Raw genomic sequence first — 24852 nt, 5'->3', positions numbered from 1 at the left:
CCTTGCCATGAGCGCTAATTGACGAGTGCTTTTCTCCTTCTCTTCCTCCGATGAGCTTGAGGAGGATTCATCCCAAGAAGCTTTGAGAGCTTTCTTCTTCTTGGCCCTTTCTTCCTTCTTCTTGAGTTTTGGACACTCGCTCCGATAGTGGCCTTTCTTGCTACACTCATAACACGTAACGTTAGTCTTATCAATATTTTGATCAATAGACTTACCTTTCCCTTTGTATCTCCGGCTCCTTCTCATGATTCTTCTCACGAAGTTGGCCATCTCGCTTGATGATGATCCACCTTCATCATCGGACTCGGAGGAGGATGAGGATGTAGGAATTTCTTTCTCCTTCTTCTTTTCTTTCTTCCTTCTTCCATCCTTGCTCTTTTCTCCTGCAACTAAAGCAATGCCTTTCTCCTTTTGACCCTTGTTAGCAAGTTCATGAAGTTCCATTTCACAAAAGAATTCATCTAACTTAACAATTGAAAGATCCTTGGAGACCTTGTAGGCATCTACCATAGATGACCACAAGGCATTCCTTGGAAAGGCTTTGAGAGCGTACCTTACGAGATCGTGATTTTCTACGCGTTCATCTACGGAATGAAGACCATTGATGATCTCTTTGAACCTTCTGTGTAGTTCACTTACCGTTTCGTTCTCCTTCATGGTGAGATTTTGTAGTTGGTTTAGGAACAAGTCTCTCTTAGCGATCCGAGAGTCTCGAGTTCCTTCTTGGAGCTCAATGAGTTTGTTCCACAAATCCTTTGCACTCACAAATGGACCTACCTTGACAAGTTGATCTTTGGCTATTCCACATTGTAGTGTGACCACCACCTTGGCATCGGCTTGTCCTTTGCGAGTTTGCTCGGCGGACCACCTTGACGACTCTAGTTCCTTACCTTCTTCATCCTTCGGTGGTGTGAAACCTTCCTTGACCGAGAACCACATGGAGATGTCGGTCTTGAGATAATACTCCATACGGCTCTTCCAATATTGGTAGTCCGCTCCATCGAAATAGGGTGGGTGATTGGTACTAAAACCTTCTTTCATAGCCATCTTCTTGCTCTTTAGGGTGTTAATCCGGATGAAGAGCACCTTGCTCTGATACCACTTGTTAGGACCTTTGGATGGCTAGAGAGGGAGGGTGTGAATAGCCTCCACTAAAAACTCAATCAATTTCCTCACAAAACTTGGTTAGCACAGCGGAAATAAACAAAACAAAAACTGATGCAAGGAAAGAAAACCAACCCACAGCTTACACAAGTATATACGAGGTTCAGGGATAACTTGCCCCTACTCCTCGGCGTGTCCGTAAGGTGGACGATCCCTTGATCTTTCGGTAGATCACACCCCGGACAAATTCCGGCTAAGTTTTTCTCCTTCTCGGTGGAGTAATCTCTCCACAAAAGTCACAGAATAGATTTGAAAACAAAGCACAATGACTTACAGAGTTTTGTGGCTAACGGAATGAACAAATGAAACTTACAGCCACGAAGCAAAACGCATGCAAAGACAGAAGGAAATCTTCAGTCAAGAGCTCAACAACACAGCCTCTTGATCGACAGAGAGTTTTTCCAGAACCTTTTTCAAACCTCTCTTCTTCCTTCTTCTTATTCTGCTTTCTCACTGTCCCGAATCACTGCAACCAACTCAGGCGTCGCCAATCACTCTTCCTTCTCATCTGGTTCTCTGAACTCACACCAATACCATCCATGGTCTTCACTGGTGTCTCTGAGCTCGAACCAATGAGCAAGAGTCCAACTGATCGCGGCCAGTGAACGTTGAAGCTCGAATTGCATCACTTGCAGTGAAATACAGCATAAAGGGCACTTGTTCTTATTCTTCTGATGGAACTTCATTTGAAATTAACCAATGGCACGATACCTGCAACCTGTAACTTAAAGATCTCACAGCAAATGATTTGATCAGGTGAATCAGAAGTGAATCAGAAATATCAGAGAAGCAGCAGAAACAAACGACATGTTGTGGATCGGTCAACAGACCGATCCATAGCTCTCTGGACCGATCAGGACTCATCCTGATCGGTCTGGGAAGAGTCTGATCGGTCTGTGGACCGATCAGCCTATGGTGGATTGGTCCACAGACCGATCCCCCCTCTCACTTTGAGTCCAGCGTCTTTCTGATCGCTTCTTTCTGATCGGTCTGTAGACCGATCAGATAACCCACAGAGACTTTCTGTGTGGTCACTGATCGGTCACGAGACCGATCAGGTGACTAATGTATCACTGGATCGGTCTGCCGACCGATCAAGACAACCAGAGTATCACTGGATCGGTCAATAGACCTGACCGATCCAATGTCCTTGTGTTAGTTTTAGAGTCTCCCAGCCCTAAACCCTAACGTCTTCCTGGTCCAGAGAACGAGCTACCAAGCCCTCTCTGACCTAGTCCGGAGAACGAGCTGTCGAGCCCTCTCCGACTTCGTCCAGTCCAGAGAACGAGCTACCGAGCCCTCTCTGACCTAGTCCGGAGAACGAGCTGCCGAGCCCTCTCCGACTTCGTCCGGTCCAGAGAACGAGCTACCGAGCTCTCTCTGACCTAGTCCGGAGAACGAGCTGCCGAGCCCTCTCCGACTTCATCCGGTCCAGAGAACGAGCTACCGAGCCCTCTCCGACTTCGTCCAATCGAGAGAACGAGCTACCGAGCCCTCTCTGACCTAGTCCGGAGAACGAGCTGTCGAGCCCTCTCCGACTTCGCGTGCCAAGTATCCGTACTTGGACTTTTCCTCTCCTCATGATCAACCTTGATCATTAATCAGTCTGAGTTTAATTAATATCTGATACAAACTTAAATCAGTGTCAATATTAAAATAACAACCAGGTCAGACTGTATCAACAGATGATTCTATGTCAAGGTTGACTGAGTCATTGATCACTTGATTTTATGGTTCTACATAGTCTTCCGATGAAGCCTAAGAGGGAACACCAAAGGAAGCATATTAGAATGACAACCAGAGAATCCCTCGACGCAGCCATTCAGATGTTTAAGTCTTCAAAGAAGGGGAAGAAGTAGAAGAAATGCATAATGACATTAGGATTTGATGTGTTGTGTGAGGGTACCTTTTCCTGTGGCCTATGGGGATAGGTTACCTCTTATAGGGTCATATCTATCTTTTATGTTCTTCACGTATCTCCGATTTTTTGCAGTCGTTACCATGTTCTCCCATATGGATGAGCATCACTCTCCATTTATTTCAGATTAAATAGTCATGTTTCCCGCCTTCTTCATGTACAATGGCTATATTATCCATGTTTTCAATAAATGATAATTTATCACTTTGATTTTTCAACTATTTGAGCCGTTTTAGCTTTAGCCAAGAGACATTCAAAACCAGGCCAAAGAGTCAAGGTTGACTAAAACCTGAGTCGAGAACATAAATATTTGAGATCAATTTTCAGTTAGGACATCTGCCCATCATAATTAATTTTAGAAAGTTTGATTGTGATTATCAAGTCACTTTGTACCTTTTGAATTTATCCAGATAATCAATAAAAATTTTCATAAAACTAAATCAGTCCCTTTCATAATTAACGAATTAGAAGAACTAAATACCCGATTAAAAAAAATTGCCTCCTCGGACTAGTTATGATCTTATTTGGTTGGACAAACTTAAACAGAGGTAAGGTTTAAAACAACATATTTTCATAAAACATATTCCAACCCTTGGGAATATCTTTCAAAAATCCACTGGGGAAAGCTATTGATTTAGTAGTGAGCCAATCATTGTGTGGATCCAGCTGTTTCTATTAATATCCACACAATGATCGTTAGCGAGACTCACTATTATCCACCGCAAAACCTTAATGAATTCTCTATTCATTTCTCTTAAAACAATGACAACTTCCATAGCTCATGCTCAGAAGCACGGTTACATTTCTTAATAAGATTTATCCTGTAGTGTTCGGACACCTAACGGCCTTGACCTTTTAAGCAACGTTCAAAAGGTCCACCAAGTGGCAGAAGCTGAAGAGGACAAAAGAAACACCAATTCTTGATATCAAAAAAGCTTATCACGCATGCGTTAGCCCATGCTTTACACATTTCAATCTACTTTTCTTTCAGTGATGACAAATGGATGATGGGGCAAACTCACACTTCAAGGAAAAAAAAAAGAAAAAAAATCACATCTAAATGATGATTAACAGAATTGAATGGAAAAGGGTACGCTGTCTCAGCCCGTGGCATTGGTCTTAAACTGCTAGTGGTCCATCCCAAGAGGCACAGAATCATCATGGGACGTCAATTAATGCAGTGACGATGTATTCTTCAATTAAGCGAGGAAAGTAGTGGATGCAGAGTATGGAAGAAGAGGGAGAATCTGCCTGCATCGGCGACAGGCTTATGTGTAAAGGAAGACAAAGGAAGTAGTATCAGAAAGCTAGAAAAGATAGAAACGGCTTCTTTTTTTTCTTTATTTTTTTTTATGGTGAATCCATCAGACAGTCTTGGATTGGAATCAACTTCATCTTTCTTTTTTTTTCCTTAAATACTGGAAAAAAGTTGTGAAAGTTTTTGAGATAATACTTGCAATTCTAGTAATTAATCGAACCGCGTTCCAAAAACTCATTTTAATTCTACATTTTGTTTGCAATTTCGTTTGCATTTTCTGAAATGGGTACTTAGATTCAAAATGGGTTAACAGATTATTAAATATATTTTATGCATTTAGTCATCCGACAAATACATTTCTAAATTAAAATCGATGGCCGGTTTCTACCTCTCTTGGGGTTGGATACCGTGAAGGGTACGGTTTGCTGCTATGGGAACCTTGGCAGCATCAGGACCACGTTTCTCATCTTGACGGTGTTAGTTTGTTTCTTCCTAGTCGGACAGTGACAAGGAGCTCGAGCTCGGTACATTTTATTTAAGATTGGGCTCGATTTGCTGTGTTAATCGCACAATAAGAAGTTACGGCGAAGTTCCGCTCTATCGCCCACCTCAAATCCATTCCTCACGCCTCCGGTTATTTTTGAGCTCCCAGCACCTCGGAAATGTCCGATCACTTATTGAGCTACAAATTTGGTATATTTCTCTTCTCGTGAAATTTGTTCAGCTGGAAACTGTCGTTTTAGATTCATTTCTTTTGAGAATCGTCTGAAAAATCGAAGATTTTGGGGGTGCTATTCTTTTTTTCCGTTCGACTTGGAGATAAAGATCGGATCTTTGTCGTTGTTCTTCCCGATTCGACGTCTTCTTCAACGTCATCGTATTGGTGCTACCAGTGTAGCTGCTTCGTTCGGGTGTGGCGAGAGGGCGCCGTCGTTTGCCCCGACTGCGACGGTGGGTTTCTCGAGGAAGTGGGCGCTCCCCCCTCCTCATCGCCTCCTGTATCCCTCCGCCGCCGGATCTCATTCGCCACTGCATACGTCGACCTCAGCACCGGCGGTTCTGCGATGGCTTCCCGCCCCCTACGGACCTCCGAGGTCAGATTCCGTAGGAACCGCCGCGGTTCGGCTGGTCAGCGGTCCCCTTTCAATCCCGTTATCCTCCTCCGCAGCCCGTCCAACGGGCGTCACGTTGCAAATGCAGCCGCTATCACTAACAGCTTCGAGCTTTACTACGATGACGGCACCGGGTCGGGTCTCCGCCCCTTGTCGGAAAGCATTTCGGATTTCCTAATGGGGTCGGGCTTTGACCGCCTCCTGGAACAGCTCGCGCAGATCGAGATTAACGGTATCGGTGATGAGAGGGGATGCGAGCATCCACCCGCGTCAAAGGCCGCAATAGAATCGATGCCTTCCATAGAGATAGTCGATGACCACATTGAGAAAGACTGCCATTGTACCATCTGCATGGAGCCGTTCGAGCTTGGGTCTGAGACCCGGGAGATGCCCTGCCAGCACATTTATCATCAGGATTGCATTTTGCGTTGGCTTTCTCTTCGGAATTCGTGCCCTGTTTGCCGCCTTGAGATGCCAAGGGATGCGTCGGCAAGGGAGGCAACAGAGTCTGTTGGCGATGCCACCGCCCGCAACGATATGGAGACTGTTGGACTAAGAATATGGAGGCTTCCTGGTGGAGGCTTTGCAGTGGGGAGATTTGCAGGGGGTACAAGACCTGGGGAACGAGAATTTCCTGTTGTGTACACTGAGATGGATGGTGGATTCAACAACGATGGAGCACCTAGAAGGATCTCATGGACTTCAAGGAGCAATAGGTCAAGAGAGAGTTGGGGGATCTTACGGGCAGTTACCAACTTCTTCTCATTCTTTAGGCTTTCGCGATCAAATTCTACTTCCTCAAGGCGAAGGTTGGAAACTAATGCTGTATCTGCAGATAGGCATCACAGAAGCTCAACTTTCAGGAGTCGTTAAGCTTGATGGTGGTATGCAAAATTTGGTGATTTTAACATATGTTTCATTGTAAATAGTCGATATGCAAAAATGTTGCAGAAATTTCTGATTTGCATGTGCCTAAACATATCTTAATTCCTTAGAATAGTTCTACTGATATCTTCCTGGAAGAAGAAACGTTCTCTCGACAACTGATAAACAGAATCCTTTTATGGATTATCTTAGCATTTGTTTGTTCAGAAAAATATTGATGATGGTAATGTTTTTTATTGAAACGCAATGATAAATCATATTCTTTCTTGTAGAGTCAATTACTGTCAAATTCTGTTTCATTCCCCAAATTTGATCGTGCAAGGCCTTCTTAAACATGCTTGTTGATAATCATACTTACTTTCATCAGTTGCAAGACTTATAAATTGAGTCGTTGGCCAAATATCTGCCTAGTGGTTCTCATTTGACATATACATTGGCAAGAAACAGGCAAGTTCTTCTTGCCTTCTCAAGGATCATGTCGTTGGCTTGGTCAGTGATAAGAATTCATTTGTCATTTTCTTGTTGATAATAAATTTTACCTGTCAGACACCTTTTCTTCTCTGAAATTCATTTTGTGCTTTATTGAGGCCCCTGAATTAGAAGTTTACACACATTCAATTTCAACTCTCACTTTTTCTGCAACGGACAGCCTGCACTACTCGGAGTCTTCTTCATCGAGGCAGAATTTTATGTTTTTATCTTAGCAATTTCTAGTGTTTAAAGTTGACAGACATAGTAGTTGTTGGCCTTCCTGAACTCTGTTGCCTAGCTTCATTAAGGGTAGATGCAACTATTCGTGAGATTATCTAACTTGAAATTAGTCAAAGTATTTGATGCATTTCTCTTTAAGTAGCCTCCTGTATTCATTTCTGATGGCCTGTTAAATCCTTATATAGCCGCCGCCATTCTTCTATGCCATATCTTTTCATATCCATACCAAGATTTAATCATACCAAGTAAAAAAGCAATCCCAGAGACCTAGCCAGACTTGTGGCTGTGCTAGAAATTGTGGGAGTGGTGAAACAAAAGGGTTTTCGAAGTTGACCGCCGACATCTATCTCCAAGGAAAATCAGAGAACGCTTAATATTATTTCTGTTTTATGATTAAATATAATTTTATATCTATTCAAATAATAGTTTAGTTCAAGAAATATGAGAAAAAATTTTGTTCTACGAAAACTTAGGTGGTGTTTAGTTTAGGAGTTTGAAAATGAGGGAATCGATTCATTCCCAAATCTTGTATTTGGTTGATGGGAATGAAATTAAGATTTTGGAATGAAACCCAAAAATTTAGGTATCGATGAAACTCATCCCCTCCCTTGGATTTTAATGGATTAGAAATGTAAATTAAGGTTTGGACAAAAATATCCTTAGTATATTTATTCAATTTTTCTTTCATTTCACACACTCTCTCCTTGTTCTCTCTCATCATATTTTCTCTCTCCTTATTCTATCATCATACTTTCTCTCTCCTAATTCTCTTTCAACACACATTCCTACTATTTTCTCTCTATATTCTCTCCTATCACACACTCTCTCTCTTCATTTTCTCTCTCTTCATTTTCTCTCTCTTCCATCACACTTTCTCTCTCATTACACATTCTCTTCTTATTTTTTCATCGCACACTCTCTCTCTCCTCAATCTCCCTTACTATTCTCTCCTCATTTTCTCTCATCGCGATTTCTCTCTTTTCAATTTCACCCATCACACTCTCTCTCCTCATTTTCTCTAATCACACTTTCTCTCTCATCATACTTTCTCTCTCTTCATTTTTCCTATCATTTTTTCCTCTCAACCTACTTTCTCTCTCATCATATTTTCTATCACTTCTTTTTTTTCCATCACTCTTTCTCTATCAGCACACTTTCTCTCTCATCATTCTTTTTCTCTTCTCAATCTCTCCTATCATGCACTCTCTCCTCATTTTCTCTCATTATACTTGTTCTCTCTTCTTTTTTTATACACTTTCTCTCTCATCATTCTCTCTTATCATATGTTTCTCTCACATTTATCCTCTCGGATGAGTCTAGTAGCTAGCACATGAGGTGTTGCCATCAATGAGGTCTGGGGTTCAAATCTCGACAAAACCGAGGTAAATGTCTCCCTTATGTGCTAGTCACTATTCCAAAGGCTAGTAGCCACCCGTGATTTACCTCCTCCGTGTTGGTCTTGGGACGGGTTGACGGGTGCGCTGGGGGCGAGCATATTCGCCTTTTGCCACCAATATGTTTCTCTCACATTTAACTTTCCCTTTCATCTAATTTTTTCTCTTATTTTCCTTTAAGGATAAAAAAACAAAATTTATGTTCATTCCTATTGAAAATATTCAACTAACCAAACATTATTTTTAAGAATGATATCCAAGCTCATACCCATTCTCATTCCATAATACTATGATACTCATTCCCATTCCGATTGTTATGAGAGAACCAAACACCACCTTAGTATATTAAAGAGTGCAAATAAAATATAAAATATTTTATTAGATGTTTGATGTTTCGGTAGAGTAAAATATTTTTTATAATTTATCCGTCTATATTTTTTTCATAGAACTGATGATATTAGATCTTGTTTGGAATTAATGAACGATCATCTTTTACTCTATTTGTATATTAGAGATTAAAAAAATATTTCAAATAATTACATAAAAAAGGTTAAAATTATTATTTTGTTATAATTAAATACTAATACTGATATTAATAAAAAAAAAATTATATTTGCATTAATTTTATAAGGTTGAAGTTGAATGGGACGTCCCCCTTCAAGATTTAGGAAATAATGAAATACAAGGATGCGATTTGTAGATATTCGAACCCTTTCTTATAATTCGACACCCCTAGCTATACCGTCCCGGACCTCCCGGTGAATGGAGGAATAAGGTGGGTCCAAGAAGGCCATTACTGGCTTTCGTAAATAAACGTCACCTTCTCCTTTTGGCCGGGGGAAGGAGACCGATCGCCACGTGTCCATGTGGGATCCCCTGTCGAGCCAAAGCAGGGTTTTTTTGGTTGTACGACAAAATCAACGATAGGTCCAACTTGGAGTGATGCTGACATAGATGCAAATCTTGTCTGATTAAAAACATCAAATCCCCTCGGCGTCCAACGGCTACTTCGCCCCTTCACCTGCCATTAAAAAGAGATCCTCCGCTCCCCGTTACCGTTGCTAATAGCTCTCTTGCGCTCCTTCTCTCCCTCCTCCTCTTGATCTCCATCTCAATCTCTTCTTCATCGTAGCTCAAATCAAAGAGAGGAAGAGGAGTAGGTTGTGGTCGATCTGCAACGATGGAGTCGAGGAAGAGTCGATTAAACCTCCCCGCCGGCATGGAGTCTTCGCTCCGCCTCGATCCTGTCCCCTCCGTCTCCTTCTTTCCGGCCATCCCGAAGACGCCCTCCCCCAAGAAGACTACCTATGGAGACCGATTCATCCCCTGTCGCTCCTCCTCCCGGCTACAGAACTTCGCGCTGACAGAGAAACCCTCGCCGTCCAAGGAGGGTGGGAATGACGCCTACTCCCGCCTGCTTCGAGCAGAACTCTTTGGGCACGATCCTTCTCCTGGAGGCACCCCTGGAGGCGCCCAGGGTTCTCCGATAAGCCCCAACAAGAATCTATTTCGATTCAAGACGGATCACCCCGCTCCAAGCTCTCCCTTCGCTGTCTCTTCCATGGGGATCGGGCACGATAACGCCGTGGAGGTCTCCACGCCACCCAAAATTCCAAGGAAGATTCCAAAAACGCCGCACAAGGTAGAAGGTGTTTTTTGGCTGAAGAGACTAAGCAAGTAGGTAGGGAACGTTAGCTCACTCTTCCAATTAAATGTTCTGCAGGTCTTGGACGCGCCCTCGCTTCAGGATGATTTTTACCTGAATCTGGTCGATTGGTCCTCCCAGAATGTTTTGTCTGTTGGACTTGGGACTTGTGTGTATCTTTGGTCAGCAACCACAAGCAAGGTCTTAAGCATCAGTTTAGCAACAACACTCTGAAAAATATATGTTCTCCAATGATTAATCAAATGTGCATTCTGTAATATATTGTGGAATCTGCCAAGATTAGTCATGTGTTTCTTGTGTTAATAGACTAACTTGGTCCTGTGATATCAGGTGACAAAATTGTGCGATTTGGGCAATAGAGATGGTGTGTGCTCAATCCAGTGGAGCAAAGAAGGTTCTTACTTAGCAATTGGAACAAGTCTTGGAGATGTTCAGGTATGTAAATGAATATTTCTGACCTTCTCAATCCCTAAATATGCTGGCTCAGAAAGTCAATATTGTTACCGGAAAAATATGACTGAAAATTGTATTCATATAAGTTTGAAGCTACAACTAGCATATAAGTTAGTAGACTTGAAACAAATAGGTGTTACCACTCTTGTTATGAGACTATTCATAAATTCATAAAGTAGCCGAAGTTGTCTTCTTAACATATATTATATTACTAGAGATATCAAGTCAAAAGTAATTTGGTTCAGGTCAACTAGTTGAGAATTATAATGCATATAATTGCATGTGCATTTGTGGCTACATGCGAGCAAATATACAATGCACAGTTACTGCTTTCTAAAAAAAGAGTACAAAAATGAAGTCAATGCATATAAATATATTCATATATCCAAGTTTTTTTTTGTAGTTTAATTAATAGTTATATACCCCCATAGAAAGAAAGAATTTGATTCTCTACAGAAACACAAAAACAAGAGGGTCATTTTTTGATGTTTACTTATCATGCACTTGTCTTTTGTTATTATGGTCATTTGTCATGTTATCATGGCCACTTGATTGGATTGAGGTTGTATGTTGATCGACTCAAAATTATGGTTCAACCATGTAGACGAGTCAAATTTAGAGCTTGATTAAGTTTAACCTAACTTCTCATTTTATTAGCCTTACTTTGTAAATTCAAGGCAATTAGGTTAAACACGATCACATTGGTCAAAATCAGTCTTGTTTGATATGTTGTATGTCTGTCTTCCACAACTGAGGATGTAAATTGATATACATAGATTTTTAATTTGATTTCATCAATTTATATACAATAATTTTTGCAGTCGCCCATTCACACCCTTACTTAGCATTTTATCAGTCTGCACAAATTCATGGTAATTAGATCAAAGATGATCACACCAGTCAAGTTCGTCTTGTTGTGATATGTTGAAAGCTTGTGTTCCACAAATAGGATTTAAATTGATGTGCATAGATTTTTAAGTTTGGTTGCATCAATTTGTATTCAGTTATAATCTATGCGATAATCACCAAATGCATATGCAAATTTGATGTGACAATTCAATTAAGAATCAAATTAAGGTGCAATATGAATGAAAAAAAGCTCAACCACAATTTTTGAAGTCATCCACTTGCAAGTTTGGTTGTCAAATTTCAACATCAACATTAGCTTAATGTATACAATATTGTTGGCAATGGGCTAGTTCAAGTTCTCAATCTATGTCAAAATTAGATTTTGACTAAGCTTAACCCAGCGTCTGATTTTATTAGTCCTTCACAATTTGAGGCAATTAGCTCAAAGATTATCACATCAGTCAAGGACCCAAGGTGTCTCATTGAGCTATGTTGTACACCTGTGTTTCATAATTCAGGATGTAAATTGATGTGCATAGACTTTAAGTTGGATTGCGTCAATTTATGTACAGTTAATGATCTATGCATGATTCGTTAAATCCATTTGCAAATTTGGTGTGATAATTCAAATAAGAATTAAATTGAGGTGCAATATGATTGAAACAAGATCAAGCACGATTTTGAGGCTATCCACTCACACCCTTGTTTTGCGTCCTCATAAGTTTGTGCTCAATAAATTACTTGTAAGACCATCAAATTGCAACAGCAACATTAAGCTAATGTATATGATATTGTTGCCAAATAGGCTAGTTCAAGCTCTTGCAAACCTTGTCATGTAAGTTGCTGCCAAGAAACTCACACTCTCATTACTGAGTACTATAGGACATGTGACTCTCTGTGCAAGCAAAGATCTTGAGTTGGCATATGTCATACAAGACAATGAACATCTAGATTATAATGCACAACAAGGGTAGAACTCGGTTCAACCCTAACCCAAGCCCAAATTGTATTAATATGTGCCATCTACAATTCCACAATACAACTCCCTCCTATGTCATGCAGATTGAATTTTCCTACCGAACAAGATTAAAACTCTAATGTTTACGTGACTTGGAGCAAGTAGACATATCAAGACAGTGAACACAGTTGTATATATGAAAGTCCAAGTGGGAAGAATGCAAATAAAGTTGTTATGTGTATATAATATGCTAGCCCTTTTACTCAGTTAATCTATTGCTTTAACTATGTTACCACATAATGAGAATCATACAATTAGGATAATTATTTTCCGAATGCTACTGAAAATTTTGAAGAAGTGTCTAAGTGCTCTCAAGCCTCAACCAAGAACTCTACAGTTGTTTCCCACAGGAACTATATACTAATGAAATAGAAAATGATTTCAAAGAAAAAGAGTGTTAGCAATTTAATGATCACAGGAACCTCAATAATGGACCCTCTAGAATTGTTTTGGTCTCTTAAGAATTATGGATTAATGAGGTAGAAAGAATTTTCTAATAAAAGAAATGGGCAGTTTGATGACAAATAATGAAATTTTTATGACAATATTTGACATTTCTCTGTCTTTTGTTCTTGTGGAACTCTTTTTTTCTTGTGTGTGAGTGTGTGCAAACCATCCCTTTTTGCTGTTAACTTTTATTTTTTTTTTTACTATTTTTTACACTTGTGCATTGCTGCTTGCATTATGTTATATAGGTTGGCTTAGGCATGTGATGTATAAATGAATTGCTTAGGCTGATTGATATGAAATGTTTAAAATTGATTGCTTATGTTGTATATTTGTTATGTATATGTTCTATGCATATATAATGGATTATTAACAATATAAATAGTTTTAAACATTTTAAAATGAATTTAACTAGATCTCTGTGACAAAAAGACATTGAAAGTAAGATTTTTTAACCTAATTGTAAAGTCATCAAATATAATGTTTCCATGGTTGGCCTAATTCTTTTTTTCCCCCTTTAACAATGAATTTGACAGATTTGGGATGGCACACGCTGCAAAATGATTCGAAACATGGGCGGACACTCTACAAGGACTGGAGTATTGGCTTGGAGCTCATGCATATTATCTTCAGGGAGTAGGGACAAGAATATACTTAATCATGACCTTCGAATTCCAAGTGATTTTGCTAGCCAACATGTTGGTCATAGATCTGAGGTAAGTATTCAATAACATTCTAAACCTAACGGTGCAACCAACATAGCCTAACCAAGATCGAGTGTAGGTGGGCTCTCGTAATTGGAGAAAAAATTTAAAACTAAATAATTTTATTTTAATGATTTACATGATTTGAAAGTTACATAATTCTGAAAAATACATATGAATACAAACACATAATAATACTTCATGTCCAAACTAATGTTGCGAAATTATTGTTGTTGCCATGAAAGCCTTCAACGCCCTATTGGACAGTCAATACTAGGTAAAAGTACATACTGCGAGAAAGAGGATATATTGCCTCTATTAAGTCAATACTATGGATGGGAAATTGCCAATTCAACTCCAAGACAGGTATTTAAAGAAGTGACTCTGGTTTTGAGGATTATAGCACAGTCATAATGTAGCCTTTCCACCCACAATGATCCTTTTTTTGTCCTTAAATCTCAGTCGAGATGAACCATTTCCTTGACATTGACTTTGCTCCAGCTGAATAATGGAATATATAGAAAAAGGAAGAGATGAGGAATTGAGAAGAAAAATGTGAGAGAGAAAATCAGTTGAAAAGGTATAGATATGATGAAATAGGAAATACAAATTGAGGACCTGAAATTGGATTTGGATATTTGAGATGGATGTGGATTTGGATATTGATGCATTTTGGGAATTTTAGGTAAATAATTGAGAAATTAGGAAAAATACATTGGGCACGGGGTTGGGTCATGTCCAACACCTAGGCTGAAGTAGACTCAATGCAACTAATTGAATCCAGAGTTGAGTTGAGCCTAGTCATCATCAGGCCGCCTGGACTGGTCACTGGTCATCATCATGTTGGGCAGAGTTGTTTGGCACCATTCTCTAAACCCAAAAATAATAAAATGGAAGAAATGAAGTTTTTTCTTTTGTTTTTGTTTCTCTACACAAATTTTATTTTATAGATGAAGAAATACATCAATGCTTTTGCCTTCAAACCATGTGAATTATACATTCTAAATAATCATTGACGATTGTACTACTGAAGGTTCGTTCATTACAGAAAGGTTAAGAACTTTCTAGCTGAAATTTGAGATTTAAGCTCGCAGCATTTGTTGTTTAAATTAATCTTCATGCCTGGATTTGTTTTATATATTTTTCAACTGTTCTAAGAGAATCACCATGTATGTGTCAGGTTTGTGGACTAAAATGGTCCCATGACGATCGTGAACTTGCATCTGGTGGAAATGACAATCAGGTAACATGTGTTTGATTATAGAGATTTGGGTAAACATGTAGAATTGTTTTTAATCCAAATGATGATAAATCCTGGGCTATGGTTCTCTGAAAACAGCTCTTAATTTGGAACCAGCGGTCTCAAAGCCCAATCTTTAAACTAACAGAGCATACAGCTGCAGTTAAAGCCATTACTTGGTCACCCCACCAGCATAACCTCGTTGCATCAGGAGGCGGAACGGCAGATAGGTGCATCCGCTTCTGGAACACTAGTAATGGGAACATGCTTAACTGTGTGGACACCGGCAGTCAGGTAATGTCACAAGTTGGCATTTTGATGGCAAAAATATTGGAGTACTAGTGTATATATTTTGTTTTCCGTAGGTGTGTAATCTAGCATGGAGTAAGAATGTAAATGAACTAGTGAGTACCCATGGTTACTCCGAGAATCAAATCATGGTGTGGAAGTATCCATCTTTGAACAAGGTACGCTACTTTGGTGACAACAATTATAGCTGGCTTCCACAGTCTAGTAATTATAGCTATAGATCATTTTACCTAGGTCAACACATCAAATAATGCGAATTACTACAAAATTAGTCAAAAATCAGAAAAATGAGAACCTTGATAATGTAAAGTTATCGACATGATTGAAAATTAAACTACCTAGATAAAAGTTAATTTTTTCCCCTTTTTTTTGTGTAAATCGAAATCTTCTTATCCTTTTTTGATGTGTTGAGGTTTATTTGGAGAACAACTTACCAATAATTTAAAGATGTTTTGAACTTCCTATTAATTTAATGGTAAACTCTGTTGTTGGTTAAATAATTGCCTCAGCAAGGTTTATTATTGGATAGAGTTTGATGTGAGAATAAAATCTACATAGTTGATCCTAACTAGTTGCAATTAACACATAGATATTGATGTATATAACATACTCATTGAGGCGAAAGCTTAATGACCTTTTGAGTCAGTTTACATTTTCAAGTTTTTTGTGAGCCCTTTAGGGCAAAAAGTCATTGATAACCTTAAATACCTCGGATTTGTTTTAAATTACATTGTTGCACTTTTGGTGGTCCCCTTAATTCATATTCTTCTTTTTTGTCAAATTTAAAGCCCTTGAAACCATTAGACATTTTGGCAAAAAGTCATTCCTAAAAGGCTCCAATTTGGAAAAGAAACAACATGGTGCAAAGGTGCAAATTTGAAATAAATTTGAGCTAAAGGGTTCAAAATCTTGAATAAAAACTTATGATGAAATAACCAAGTTTCTTTTTTTTTTCTATGGTTTGGTTTGGTTTAGAGAAGCATACACATTTTTTTTCTACGTTTGTTTAAGGTTATTTTTTGTTTTCTTCAATAGATTTACCGTGTACTTCATTCATTGCATTGCTCACTTGCCTGAAACATCACAAAACAGGTAGCTACTCTAACAGGCCACACGCTTCGTGTTCTTTATCTTGCCATGTCACCAGATGGGCAGGTACTAATAATTGACAGTATTTATTTCTCTTTCGTTCCCCTAAAATTTTGCTGATAATCTCTATAATGTAAAATGATAAAAGAGAACTACCGATAGTTCCAAGTTGCCTGGTGGCATATGAATGTTTGTGAAGATTGTCATTAGTTTATAACTGTTTGGACTCGTTATATTTGCTAGCTAGATTGATTCGAAGATTTAATTATCTTGGACCTTTCCTGCAGACGATAGTGACGGGAGCAGGCGATGAAACACTCAGATTTTGGAACGTTTTCCCTTCAATCAAGACACCAGTAAGCAGTTTGGCATTACTACCAACCAAACAATTATTAATTGTACAATCTAAAAAGCATTTGTCGTGTTCTGGTCGAATTCTTTTTCTCATAATCCTTATCATGTTTTTTTTTCTTTTTTACACTAATCATGTTTCTTCTTCAGGCTCCTGTGCGTCATACTGGAGTTTGGTCCATGGGGCGAACGCATATCCGATGATCAGGTAGAAAAACACAATGGGCAGAAAGGAACCACTTTGTGAATTTTCTAACAACAAAATAAGTTCCTCAATCATAAATGATACCTTTATTTTTTTATAAAAAAAATTGTGGTCGCACACCAACTGCAATTCATAACAACAAATTCATATGATTGCTATTATTTCTGCTTGAGGTTGTCAGAGAAAAAGAGTTTAGAAACACCTTAAAGTTTCAATTCTTGTTTGTTAACAATTCTTACTAAATTAGCTTGTATCAAGTGCTATTTTCTACAATGTTTATGTGAATGTGGAGGTCTTACTAAGCATATTCCAGAGTGGCTGTACTGTATACTATAATACTACAGAGTGGTTGATTTATATTTAGGCTTATCCTAATTGTTGCGGATATTTATGTGAATGTGAAAGGTGTTACACTCTTTGCATTATTCCAGAGAGCGGTAACATCATATGTTACTTGTGACTGCTATGCAAAGTCTTTGATTTTTTTTTTCTTCCAATTATGTCTTGCCTTATTGATGTTTTATAGTTCCTAGATATTATCGGGGAAAAAAAGAACGAAAAGTACGTGCCTAAAAGAGCATTAGCTTGTTACCAGATATTATTGGTCGTCTAGGTTAAATGACAAGAGTTGGAGTACTTTGAAGTTTGAATTGACATATACTTATTAAAATAAAAGGAACAAGTTTTCCTTCATTTTATACTTTATTTATCGAGTAGCCTAAATTTTACTCGTTGGATTGAATGGCAGAATGAAGTGTCAAGTGTGACAAAGGAGTCTGCTCTGCTTCTTTTTCTTTCAAAAAGTGTGACTAGATTGAATGGCATCGAGACAGTGGGATTTAGAAGTTTTTGCCTTTTTTTCCGGTGAAAAGTGCATTGGGATTGAATGACACGTAAAAAGAGAGCTTTAAAGAACTTTAAATTTAGAAGTAGAACAAAGAAAAGAGAGTTTTAACTTGTGCTTCTTGAAATGAATCAGTATAAGCTGTCCTCAAAATCTAATCCTCCGTAACACTTTTTTTTTGTTTCTTTCCGTATTCTTATACTTTTCTGTCCTGTTTTAAGCACCATCCTGATCCCCATCAATAATGAAGCTTTCAAGTTCAATGATTGTAACATTGGATCTATTCAGCCTAACCTAATCACTCAAATTTTTTTAAGTTGCCATCTGTCTTCAATTATTTGACTTCCAAATAATTGTTAATAACCCTCAAATTGCTCCAATGAGATGAAAACAAAAGGAATAAATAACTGGATAATTTTTTTAAAATTTATTCAATCACTTGTGTACTTCAGCTTGATTGGTGAAAATAAAGAGATGATAAAAAAAAAGATGATTACATATGTTTGGTCTCAAGTTTTTGTCTATACAAAACAGTCTCTAGTTCGATTAATCTACTTTGCTTGCACCCCTCCCCTTGGTTCCTTGGCTCCTTGCTAAACTTAGCTACTCGTCTGGCTTATCTAGTTTTATATGATTCGCTCAACTCATATTAAAGCCTATCTACTTCAATCAACCCAATGAGCTGAGGTTAGCACTTATGATTGAACAAGGGTTGGGAAACGGTGACATTTGGAAACGCCACTCTAATATGCGAACAATTTGGTGGAAGAGAAAGTGAAATTGGAGATGCATGATGCATCCGTCCACCGTGTTTATCTAATATGGGATCGCAAGCGGTGTTGTACAAGCAACAAATTGCAATGTGGATCGTATTCCTTCCTCTGCGTGGCCAAATCCCAATAGGAAACCTGAATTAAGCAACTTCTTAGTTCGGAGAAAGTTTATCTGTTCGTTCAAGCCAATTCCACTTTTCCGAGACTAATTCAACGGCGCAAACTAGGAGATAATTGGACATCCTTTTGCCCAATTTGAACGGTCAACCGAGCTGGCATCAGGGAGTGGCTTTCGGACGCGGAGAAAATCCACAGGAAAAGAAGATACAAATGAGTTAAGAGAAACACATAAAGATTCAAAGCAAATTACTACGTGGAGAGATTGTAAACAAGAGAGGAATTTCCAACCCTGTTTTAAGACAGAAACTGATTTCAAAAACTAATATGATTGACTTATTATTATTCGATAATTGACATAAATGTAGCATGAACTTATCCTTCTCATTTCCATTTTCAGTTTGAGCAATTATATAACGTTGAATTAGATAGTGATATGTCACTCTCCACTTAAAATTATTTATGTTATCATTAGCAATATGTGTTCTTAAAATGCTTAGTGATAAAATGCTATTATCAAAAACTACTTAAAAGAATAATTAAGAGGAATAAATTTATTAAAAATATATATAACTCCCAAAAAGTTTATTTAATTTTTCCTTCTCCAAACGATTTGCTGCATTTGTTTTTATAATATTCTGTAGGCCAAGAGTTTATTCACAATTTCTGGTTTTCGAGGCCGAGAAATTCTGTAGCAATGGCCACGGGCCGGTGGATGGACCGCCACCGGTCTTTCCCATCGGATGCATCTTCAATAATTAGTGTTCTGAATGGATTTTTATTCTAATATATCACATCAATATAAAAATCTTTGAAATATCGCCATTACGGCTTTAAATATTTTTTTTATAATTTAATTCATAACACGAGTTAAATAACTTTATATTATATTAATTTTAAAATAAATAAATAAATTTAAATTTAAATTTTCTCTGTTATTTTTAAATTACAAATCTTAAATTCAAACTTTTTTATTTAACTTTTTAATTTTACGAGCCTCACGTTGGAGGAGACGGACATGCTACGCCGTCCGATCTCTTACTCGAAGCCAAACTAGATTTTATCCAAATCTAAGTGCATGAATCTATAGCCCTGATCCTGACCAAAGATTTTTTTTTTAAAAAAAAATCATCCAATTCCATAACGACAGCTGGGCAATTACCAGAAACCATGCGACTTTTGGGTCATTATTCTTCTCAATATGATGATTAAACAAAATTTATTTTCTGAGATAATTTGCCTATTTAAGTGGAAGCAACCCTACCTAGCTCCTTCCCCTCTCCCTCCCATCTCAAATATTTGCACTCTTCATTCATCTTTGCTGCATTTTCTCCGGCATCGGAATTGTCGAAATTAATTCTTAAAATGCCAAGATCACAATTGATCAAGATGAAATATGACTGTCTTCTTTTTGGTACGCTTCTGATTTTGTTGGATTTAAATGCACTGCTGAACAAAATAGTAATAATTATAAGCTCTTGAACTAGATTTGGACGACACACTCTACCCTTTGAGCTCTGGCATCTCAACCGAGTGCCTCAAAAACATCGGAGGTAAGTTTCCACTAGTTCGTGCTCTGTTTTATTCTACTGCTCGTTTGTCTGTTCTTGATTCAGATTTCATGGTCGAAAGACTCGGAATTGAACGAAGCAAGGTTCCAGACTTGTGCAATCTGCTCTACAAGAACTATGGCACAACAATGGCAGGGTTGAGGGTAATTAACGTGCCATTTTTTATTCAATTTTATTTGGTTGGATGCACACTCTGTTCTCTTGGGATTTTTTATATGTATCTACGTTTCAGGCTATTGGCTACAATTTCAACTACGATGATTATCACAGGTTCCTTATAATAAGTCAGTTTCTTTTATATTATGCAACAGTAAACTTTTAACCAAATTTTATCTTTCTATTTAAAAGTTTTGTTCATGGCCGACTGCCTTACGAGAAGTTAAAGCCTGACACTGTTCTCAGACACCTGTTGCAGAGCCTTCCAATCCGCAAAGTAGTAAGTATCAATTTAGAACCTCATTTCTCTCTGTTTTATTTATATTTACAGAAATTATTTTACTACACGAATGCTGATAAGATTCAAAAACAGATATTCACGAATGCTGATAAGATTCATGCTGCAAAAGCGCTCCAAAGGCTTGGTCTGGAGGACTGTTTCCAGGGAATCATATGCTTTGAGACACTCAATCTACTGCCTTCAGATTTCGATCAAGAAAGGGTCGCTGATAACATATTTGACATCTTTGGTCACTTCTCTCACCCAAATTCTGGAGCTGAGTTGCCAAAAACGCCAATTCTTTGCAAGCCATCCGTGGAAGCCATGGAGCATGCTCTCAGAATTGCCGGCATCAATCCTCAAACCACCGTGAGATGCTTTGTCCTTCCCTTACATTGATTGCTGCGGACTTCGCTTCTTAAATTCTCTCTAACTGAACAAACTCTCTAGATTTTCTTCGACGACAGTGTTCGCAACATTCAGTCCGCCAAATGCGTTGGCTTGCACACCGTGCTGGTAGTTTTTTTTTTCCTTCTCGCAAGAGTTCTCTGACACCGATTTGATCGAATATTGATGTGTCGACATGATTTAGGTGGGCACTTCACATAGAGTCAAAGGTGCAGACCATGCCCTGGAAAGTATCCATAACATCAAGGAAGCATTCCCAGAGCTGTTGGAAGAAAATGAGAAATCTGAAGCTGTTCGTCACTCAGGAAATGTTGGGCTGGAAACATCAGTATCTGCTTGATTCCTCTCCGTCCATCGAGGGCAGCGAAGACAACATCAGCTGGTTAAATCCTGATGCAACTGTCCAAATTGCATCAGGATCATATTGTTAAGAATCTCAATCTGCCCATGATTTTGGAATGAGCTGGCGATTTGTTAAACAAAAGTAATGAGAGTCGTGTTCTCCACTCAAATCATGTGCTGTTTAGTTGGTGTATCTTGGTTTTGTTGTGCAAATTAACTTTCAGATTGTTTTAACAGCCTCATAATTGCATGACAAATATCAGACGTGCTGCTTCCTTACAAGTCATTTCTTTTACTTGTCAAAATTTGAGCAAACTAAAACAAATTAGTAAACTAAGGAATTAAAATTTTATCCTATATTGTAGTTTGGAACTCTCCTGAACCACGTCTCTCACCTCTAGTTATGGACTTGATGAATTAAAGCTGAAATGGATATTTTCCCCAAGTTCATCATGGAGGTGCCTGTTAGTTTTAATGAAGATCATCCTTCTTGTTTTTTCTAATGAACAATTGGTACTTCGTAACAGCATGAGCCTTGCGAGAAGAAAAGCTCTCTGCTTCTCATACTTTTGTTTCTTTTGCTATCTCTGAATGAACTATGATCTTTGAGAATGAAGCTACTTATGGCTCCTAGGTGCTTTTTTGAGATGGCAATAAATTTAATTAGTTATTCTACGAGCTAAAAGATTGCTTGTGATAATAATTAGTTCTGAAAAAAACCAAAGTAGGAGTCAAATTATTATGATTTTACAAATAGAATGGAATTTCTTTCTGAAAGGATAACCTATTTTCCCCAAATTATTTGGTGGTACCCATTTTAATTTGGCCATGGCATGACAATTCAATTAAGATAATGAAATTAGAATTCCCTGGCGTCTCATTTGACTATGGAATAAAGAATTTTGACTTGGGAGAGTTCAGATTTAGGACGTTTTTTGACTTCTTCCTTTTCCCAGCCTTCCCTTCCCTCCGTAACAACAACGTGATAAAGATGTTATTTGCTCTGCTTTATTCAGTTTGCAAGATAATTATTCTATTCTCTATAAACTATAAATAAATAAGATATTTATGGACCAATTGGAGTACTTAGTTTTCTTTCGTCAAAATGGATCGAAAAGGGTCGAACAAGTTAGTTGAACTGGCTTTGTTAAGTATGTTGAAATGGTCTTATCAGGTGAGTCAAAGTGATATTATTATGCGAATTAAAGTGATCTTCCTAAGTGGGTCAAGATAGTTTTGTCAATTAAATTGAATAGCTCGATGAATTAATCAAGAAGGGACAAAGAAGTGTATATATAATTATTTTATTCATAATTTAATTTCGAGAAGCCAATCTTTTTCCATGGTCAAGCTAATACATCTCTACCTACATTGTTGTGTAGCAATGGTAAAAGAATGACAACCACTAACAAGCGATAACCACAACAATTGGTGTTGGACCATCTCTCTCTTCTTTATTTTATTCCTTTCATTCACTTCACATACTGCCCAACTGTTTTTGATTGGATCGGTTTGTATGCCTCTTCATGACAATATTATCTACGCAGCCGTCAGATTAATAATTTCAATTGGAAGACACAATTTAGTTGTATTATAACATTTATATAATGAGTGCCACTCATGTTGAACCTCATGCCTTGATCTTTCTCAGATTATATGCATGCCAAGCTCACCTGACCATGTTCATTCCATGTGCCAATTATTTATCATTTCACTCAAAATGGAAAAAAAGATTTTTAATGCAACAGAATTGATCATATATTCAACTAAAGTTTTTAACAAAAGGGCACACCTTCCCTTCTACTTTTATCATATAAGCCTCAAAAGCAGTTTAGTAAGCACCGCCACTTTCAGAGTTTTGTTGTCCCATACAAAACCAATCCCAGCCATTCATGCTCTCCCTCTGAGCTAAAAGTAGGGTTCGTGCCATCCATGAAGGAGTGCCACCATGACTTCTAAAAACATGCATCGTGAGAACTTGTTATTTGTTCCTTGTTTCATTAATTTCCAATAGGTTCCACCACTGCTCGATTCAGGCCGAACCCCACAATATATTAATTGACAGTGCATATTATGAAAAGTTACATTCCAATTTATCACATTCATTGATGAATTTGCCAATCGATGAACGTATTTAATATCTATACTTCCAAACCATGTCATGTTCTTGGTATGCATTAACAGACGATCAATTTGCGAGAAACAACCGCACAATAACTAACAACAGAACATGCTCTGGTTGGAAGAATTAATTTGGTCCTTCTTCTGTATTTCCCCAAACTTTGGTTGGATCATTTAATTATTAATTACTTGATTAAACGATGGGGAACAGAAAGGCCAAAAAGCAATCGTAGATCACTAGAATCTTAGCTATATTATCTATTGAGCAGTGAAGGAGGTGGTGGTGGTGGTGGTGGTTAACCTTGGAGGGTGGATCATACGCCAGTCCACATCGTGCCAGCTCGTCCTTGATTGGATTGCAAGCATAAGTTTAACATGGGTCAAGTCGAGCCAGGTTTTTACCTAATTTGCATCGAACTCCGGAGATAATAATAGTTGAAATCAATTGTCTAGATTGAGAATATATTAAAATTGGCTCTTAAAGCATTCTCCATTGATTATACCTATACACCCTAAAGGGTACGTTAATTAAAGAGAGTAACAGGTGAAAAAGAGAAAATAATACTCCATTTATTTTTTTTCCCAATATTTTTAAAAAAGAGTCATATAATATATCTATTTAATTATAAATTTTAACATTTTAAATTAGATTGATCTTCTAGTTTGAAAATTACATAGTCATATTCTCACGCCTAGTCATACGTTTAGGTAGGACAAGTAAACCCAAACTTTAAAATCTTGCCAACTTAAACCCCAAATAGATTTTGGTAAAGCTACTAGTTCAAAACCCCAAACAATTAAGAGTCTTTTTTTTCCTTACATCCCGATCTGCAATTTTATTTTATTTTATTTTTTTGAGAAAAAAAAGGAAGGTGGTCATATTTAAAAAAAAAAAACATTTTTAAGTCAATCAGTAATATATAGTCATCTATTCTGTAATTAAAAAAGAACAATTTGACTCAACTTTCGAGTCAAATGAAAACTATGTTCAAATTTTTCATGTGTTTCTTCAACATCGTAAAAAAATGGTATATTTATAACTTCCACAGCTTTTATATAATATAATTATTAAACTACAGGACTAGATATACTCACGTACAGATCCCAATCCCATACGGAACATGCACCATGTGACACTAAGACAAGAGAAAGGAACAAAAATCAACACACACCACCGCCTTCCTTTTCCTTCCCTTCCCAGCTAATTCCTTCATCCTTTTCGGAGCTGGCAATTTATTATATACGATACACAAACATGTTTAACTCCATGCTTGTCCATTTCACGCCTCTGGTCCCTCACTTGCGCTTCAAGATAACTCAAACTCTTCCTTCCACCTTCTCGTCTCTCATTTCTTTATCTCCTCGACTAGCTCAGCTAAACTGTCATATACGATCCATTTCCTTTTACTTTAATATGCGTTCTTAAAAATTACACAATAATAAAAGAATGGTTGTGCAAAAGCTGTA

At 37.8% G+C, this 24852-nt stretch overlaps 3 protein-coding genes across 4 annotated transcripts; all 3 read left to right on the top strand.

The window, feature by feature from the left end:
• Positions 1-4870: 4870 nt before the first annotated feature.
• Positions 4871-6610, top strand: LOC122012607 (E3 ubiquitin-protein ligase RDUF1-like). The gene is made up of 2 exons (XM_042569207.1): positions 4871-5033; positions 5234-6610. Exon 2 carries the CDS (start codon positions 5405-5407, stop codon positions 6323-6325), a length of 921 nt encoding a protein of 306 aa, XP_042425141.1. The 5' UTR covers positions 4871-5033; positions 5234-5404; the 3' UTR covers positions 6326-6610.
• A 2889-nt stretch (positions 6611-9499) lies between these two features.
• LOC122012606 (protein FIZZY-RELATED 3-like) lies at positions 9500-17136 on the top strand. The gene is made up of 10 exons (XM_042569206.1): positions 9500-10084; positions 10166-10288; positions 10439-10543; positions 13412-13591; positions 14760-14822; positions 14919-15113; positions 15185-15286; positions 16221-16283; positions 16505-16573; positions 16719-17136. Exons 1-10 carry the CDS (start codon positions 9623-9625, stop codon positions 16770-16772), a joined length of 1416 nt encoding a protein of 471 aa, XP_042425140.1. The 5' UTR covers positions 9500-9622; the 3' UTR covers positions 16773-17136.
• Positions 17137-19787: 2651 nt separating this feature from the next.
• Positions 19788-21500, top strand: LOC122011392 (uncharacterized protein C24B11.05-like). Of its 2 annotated transcripts, XM_042567781.1 has the most exons (8): positions 19788-19921; positions 19995-20060; positions 20124-20221; positions 20311-20348; positions 20427-20514; positions 20608-20883; positions 20965-21030; positions 21107-21500. In XM_042567781.1, exons 1-8 carry the CDS (start codon positions 19873-19875, stop codon positions 21260-21262), a joined length of 837 nt encoding a protein of 278 aa, XP_042423715.1. In that variant the 5' UTR covers positions 19788-19872; the 3' UTR covers positions 21263-21500. The 2 variants fall into 2 exon arrangements, with proteins under 2 accessions (XP_042423715.1, XP_042423714.1); XM_042567780.1 differs by having other exon boundaries at positions 19995-20221.
• Positions 21501-24852: the final 3352 nt, after the last annotated feature.

Source organism: Zingiber officinale, chromosome 8A, assembly GCF_018446385.1.
Source record: "Zingiber officinale cultivar Zhangliang chromosome 8A, Zo_v1.1, whole genome shotgun sequence".
NCBI lineage: Eukaryota > Viridiplantae > Streptophyta > Magnoliopsida > Zingiberales > Zingiberaceae > Zingiber > Zingiber officinale.
This window is presented reverse-complemented; position numbering and strand designations above follow the sequence as displayed.

Excerpts from the sequence above, each read along its gene's own strand:
- LOC122012607 (XM_042569207.1), top strand. The coding sequence starts at position 5,405 with ATGGCTTCCCGCCCCCTACGGACCTCCGAGGTCAGATTCCGTAGGAAC.
- LOC122012606 (XM_042569206.1), top strand. The coding sequence starts at position 9,623 with ATGGAGTCGAGGAAGAGTCGATTAAACCTCCCCGCCGGCATGGAGTCT. Across the intron at positions 15,114-15,184 it reads GTGTGGACACCGGCAGTCAG|GTGTGTAATCTAGCATGGAG; the intron begins GTAATGTCACAA and ends TGTTTTCCGTAG. Across the intron at positions 16,574-16,718 it reads TCCCTTCAATCAAGACACCA|GCTCCTGTGCGTCATACTGG; the intron begins GTAAGCAGTTTG and ends TTTCTTCTTCAG.
- LOC122011392 (XM_042567780.1), top strand. The coding sequence starts at position 19,873 with ATGCCAAGATCACAATTGATCAAGATGAAATATGACTGTCTTCTTTTT. Across the intron at positions 20,222-20,310 it reads CAACAATGGCAGGGTTGAGG|GCTATTGGCTACAATTTCAA; the intron begins GTAATTAACGTG and ends TCTACGTTTCAG. Across the intron at positions 20,884-20,964 it reads GCATCAATCCTCAAACCACC|ATTTTCTTCGACGACAGTGT; the intron begins GTGAGATGCTTT and ends CAAACTCTCTAG.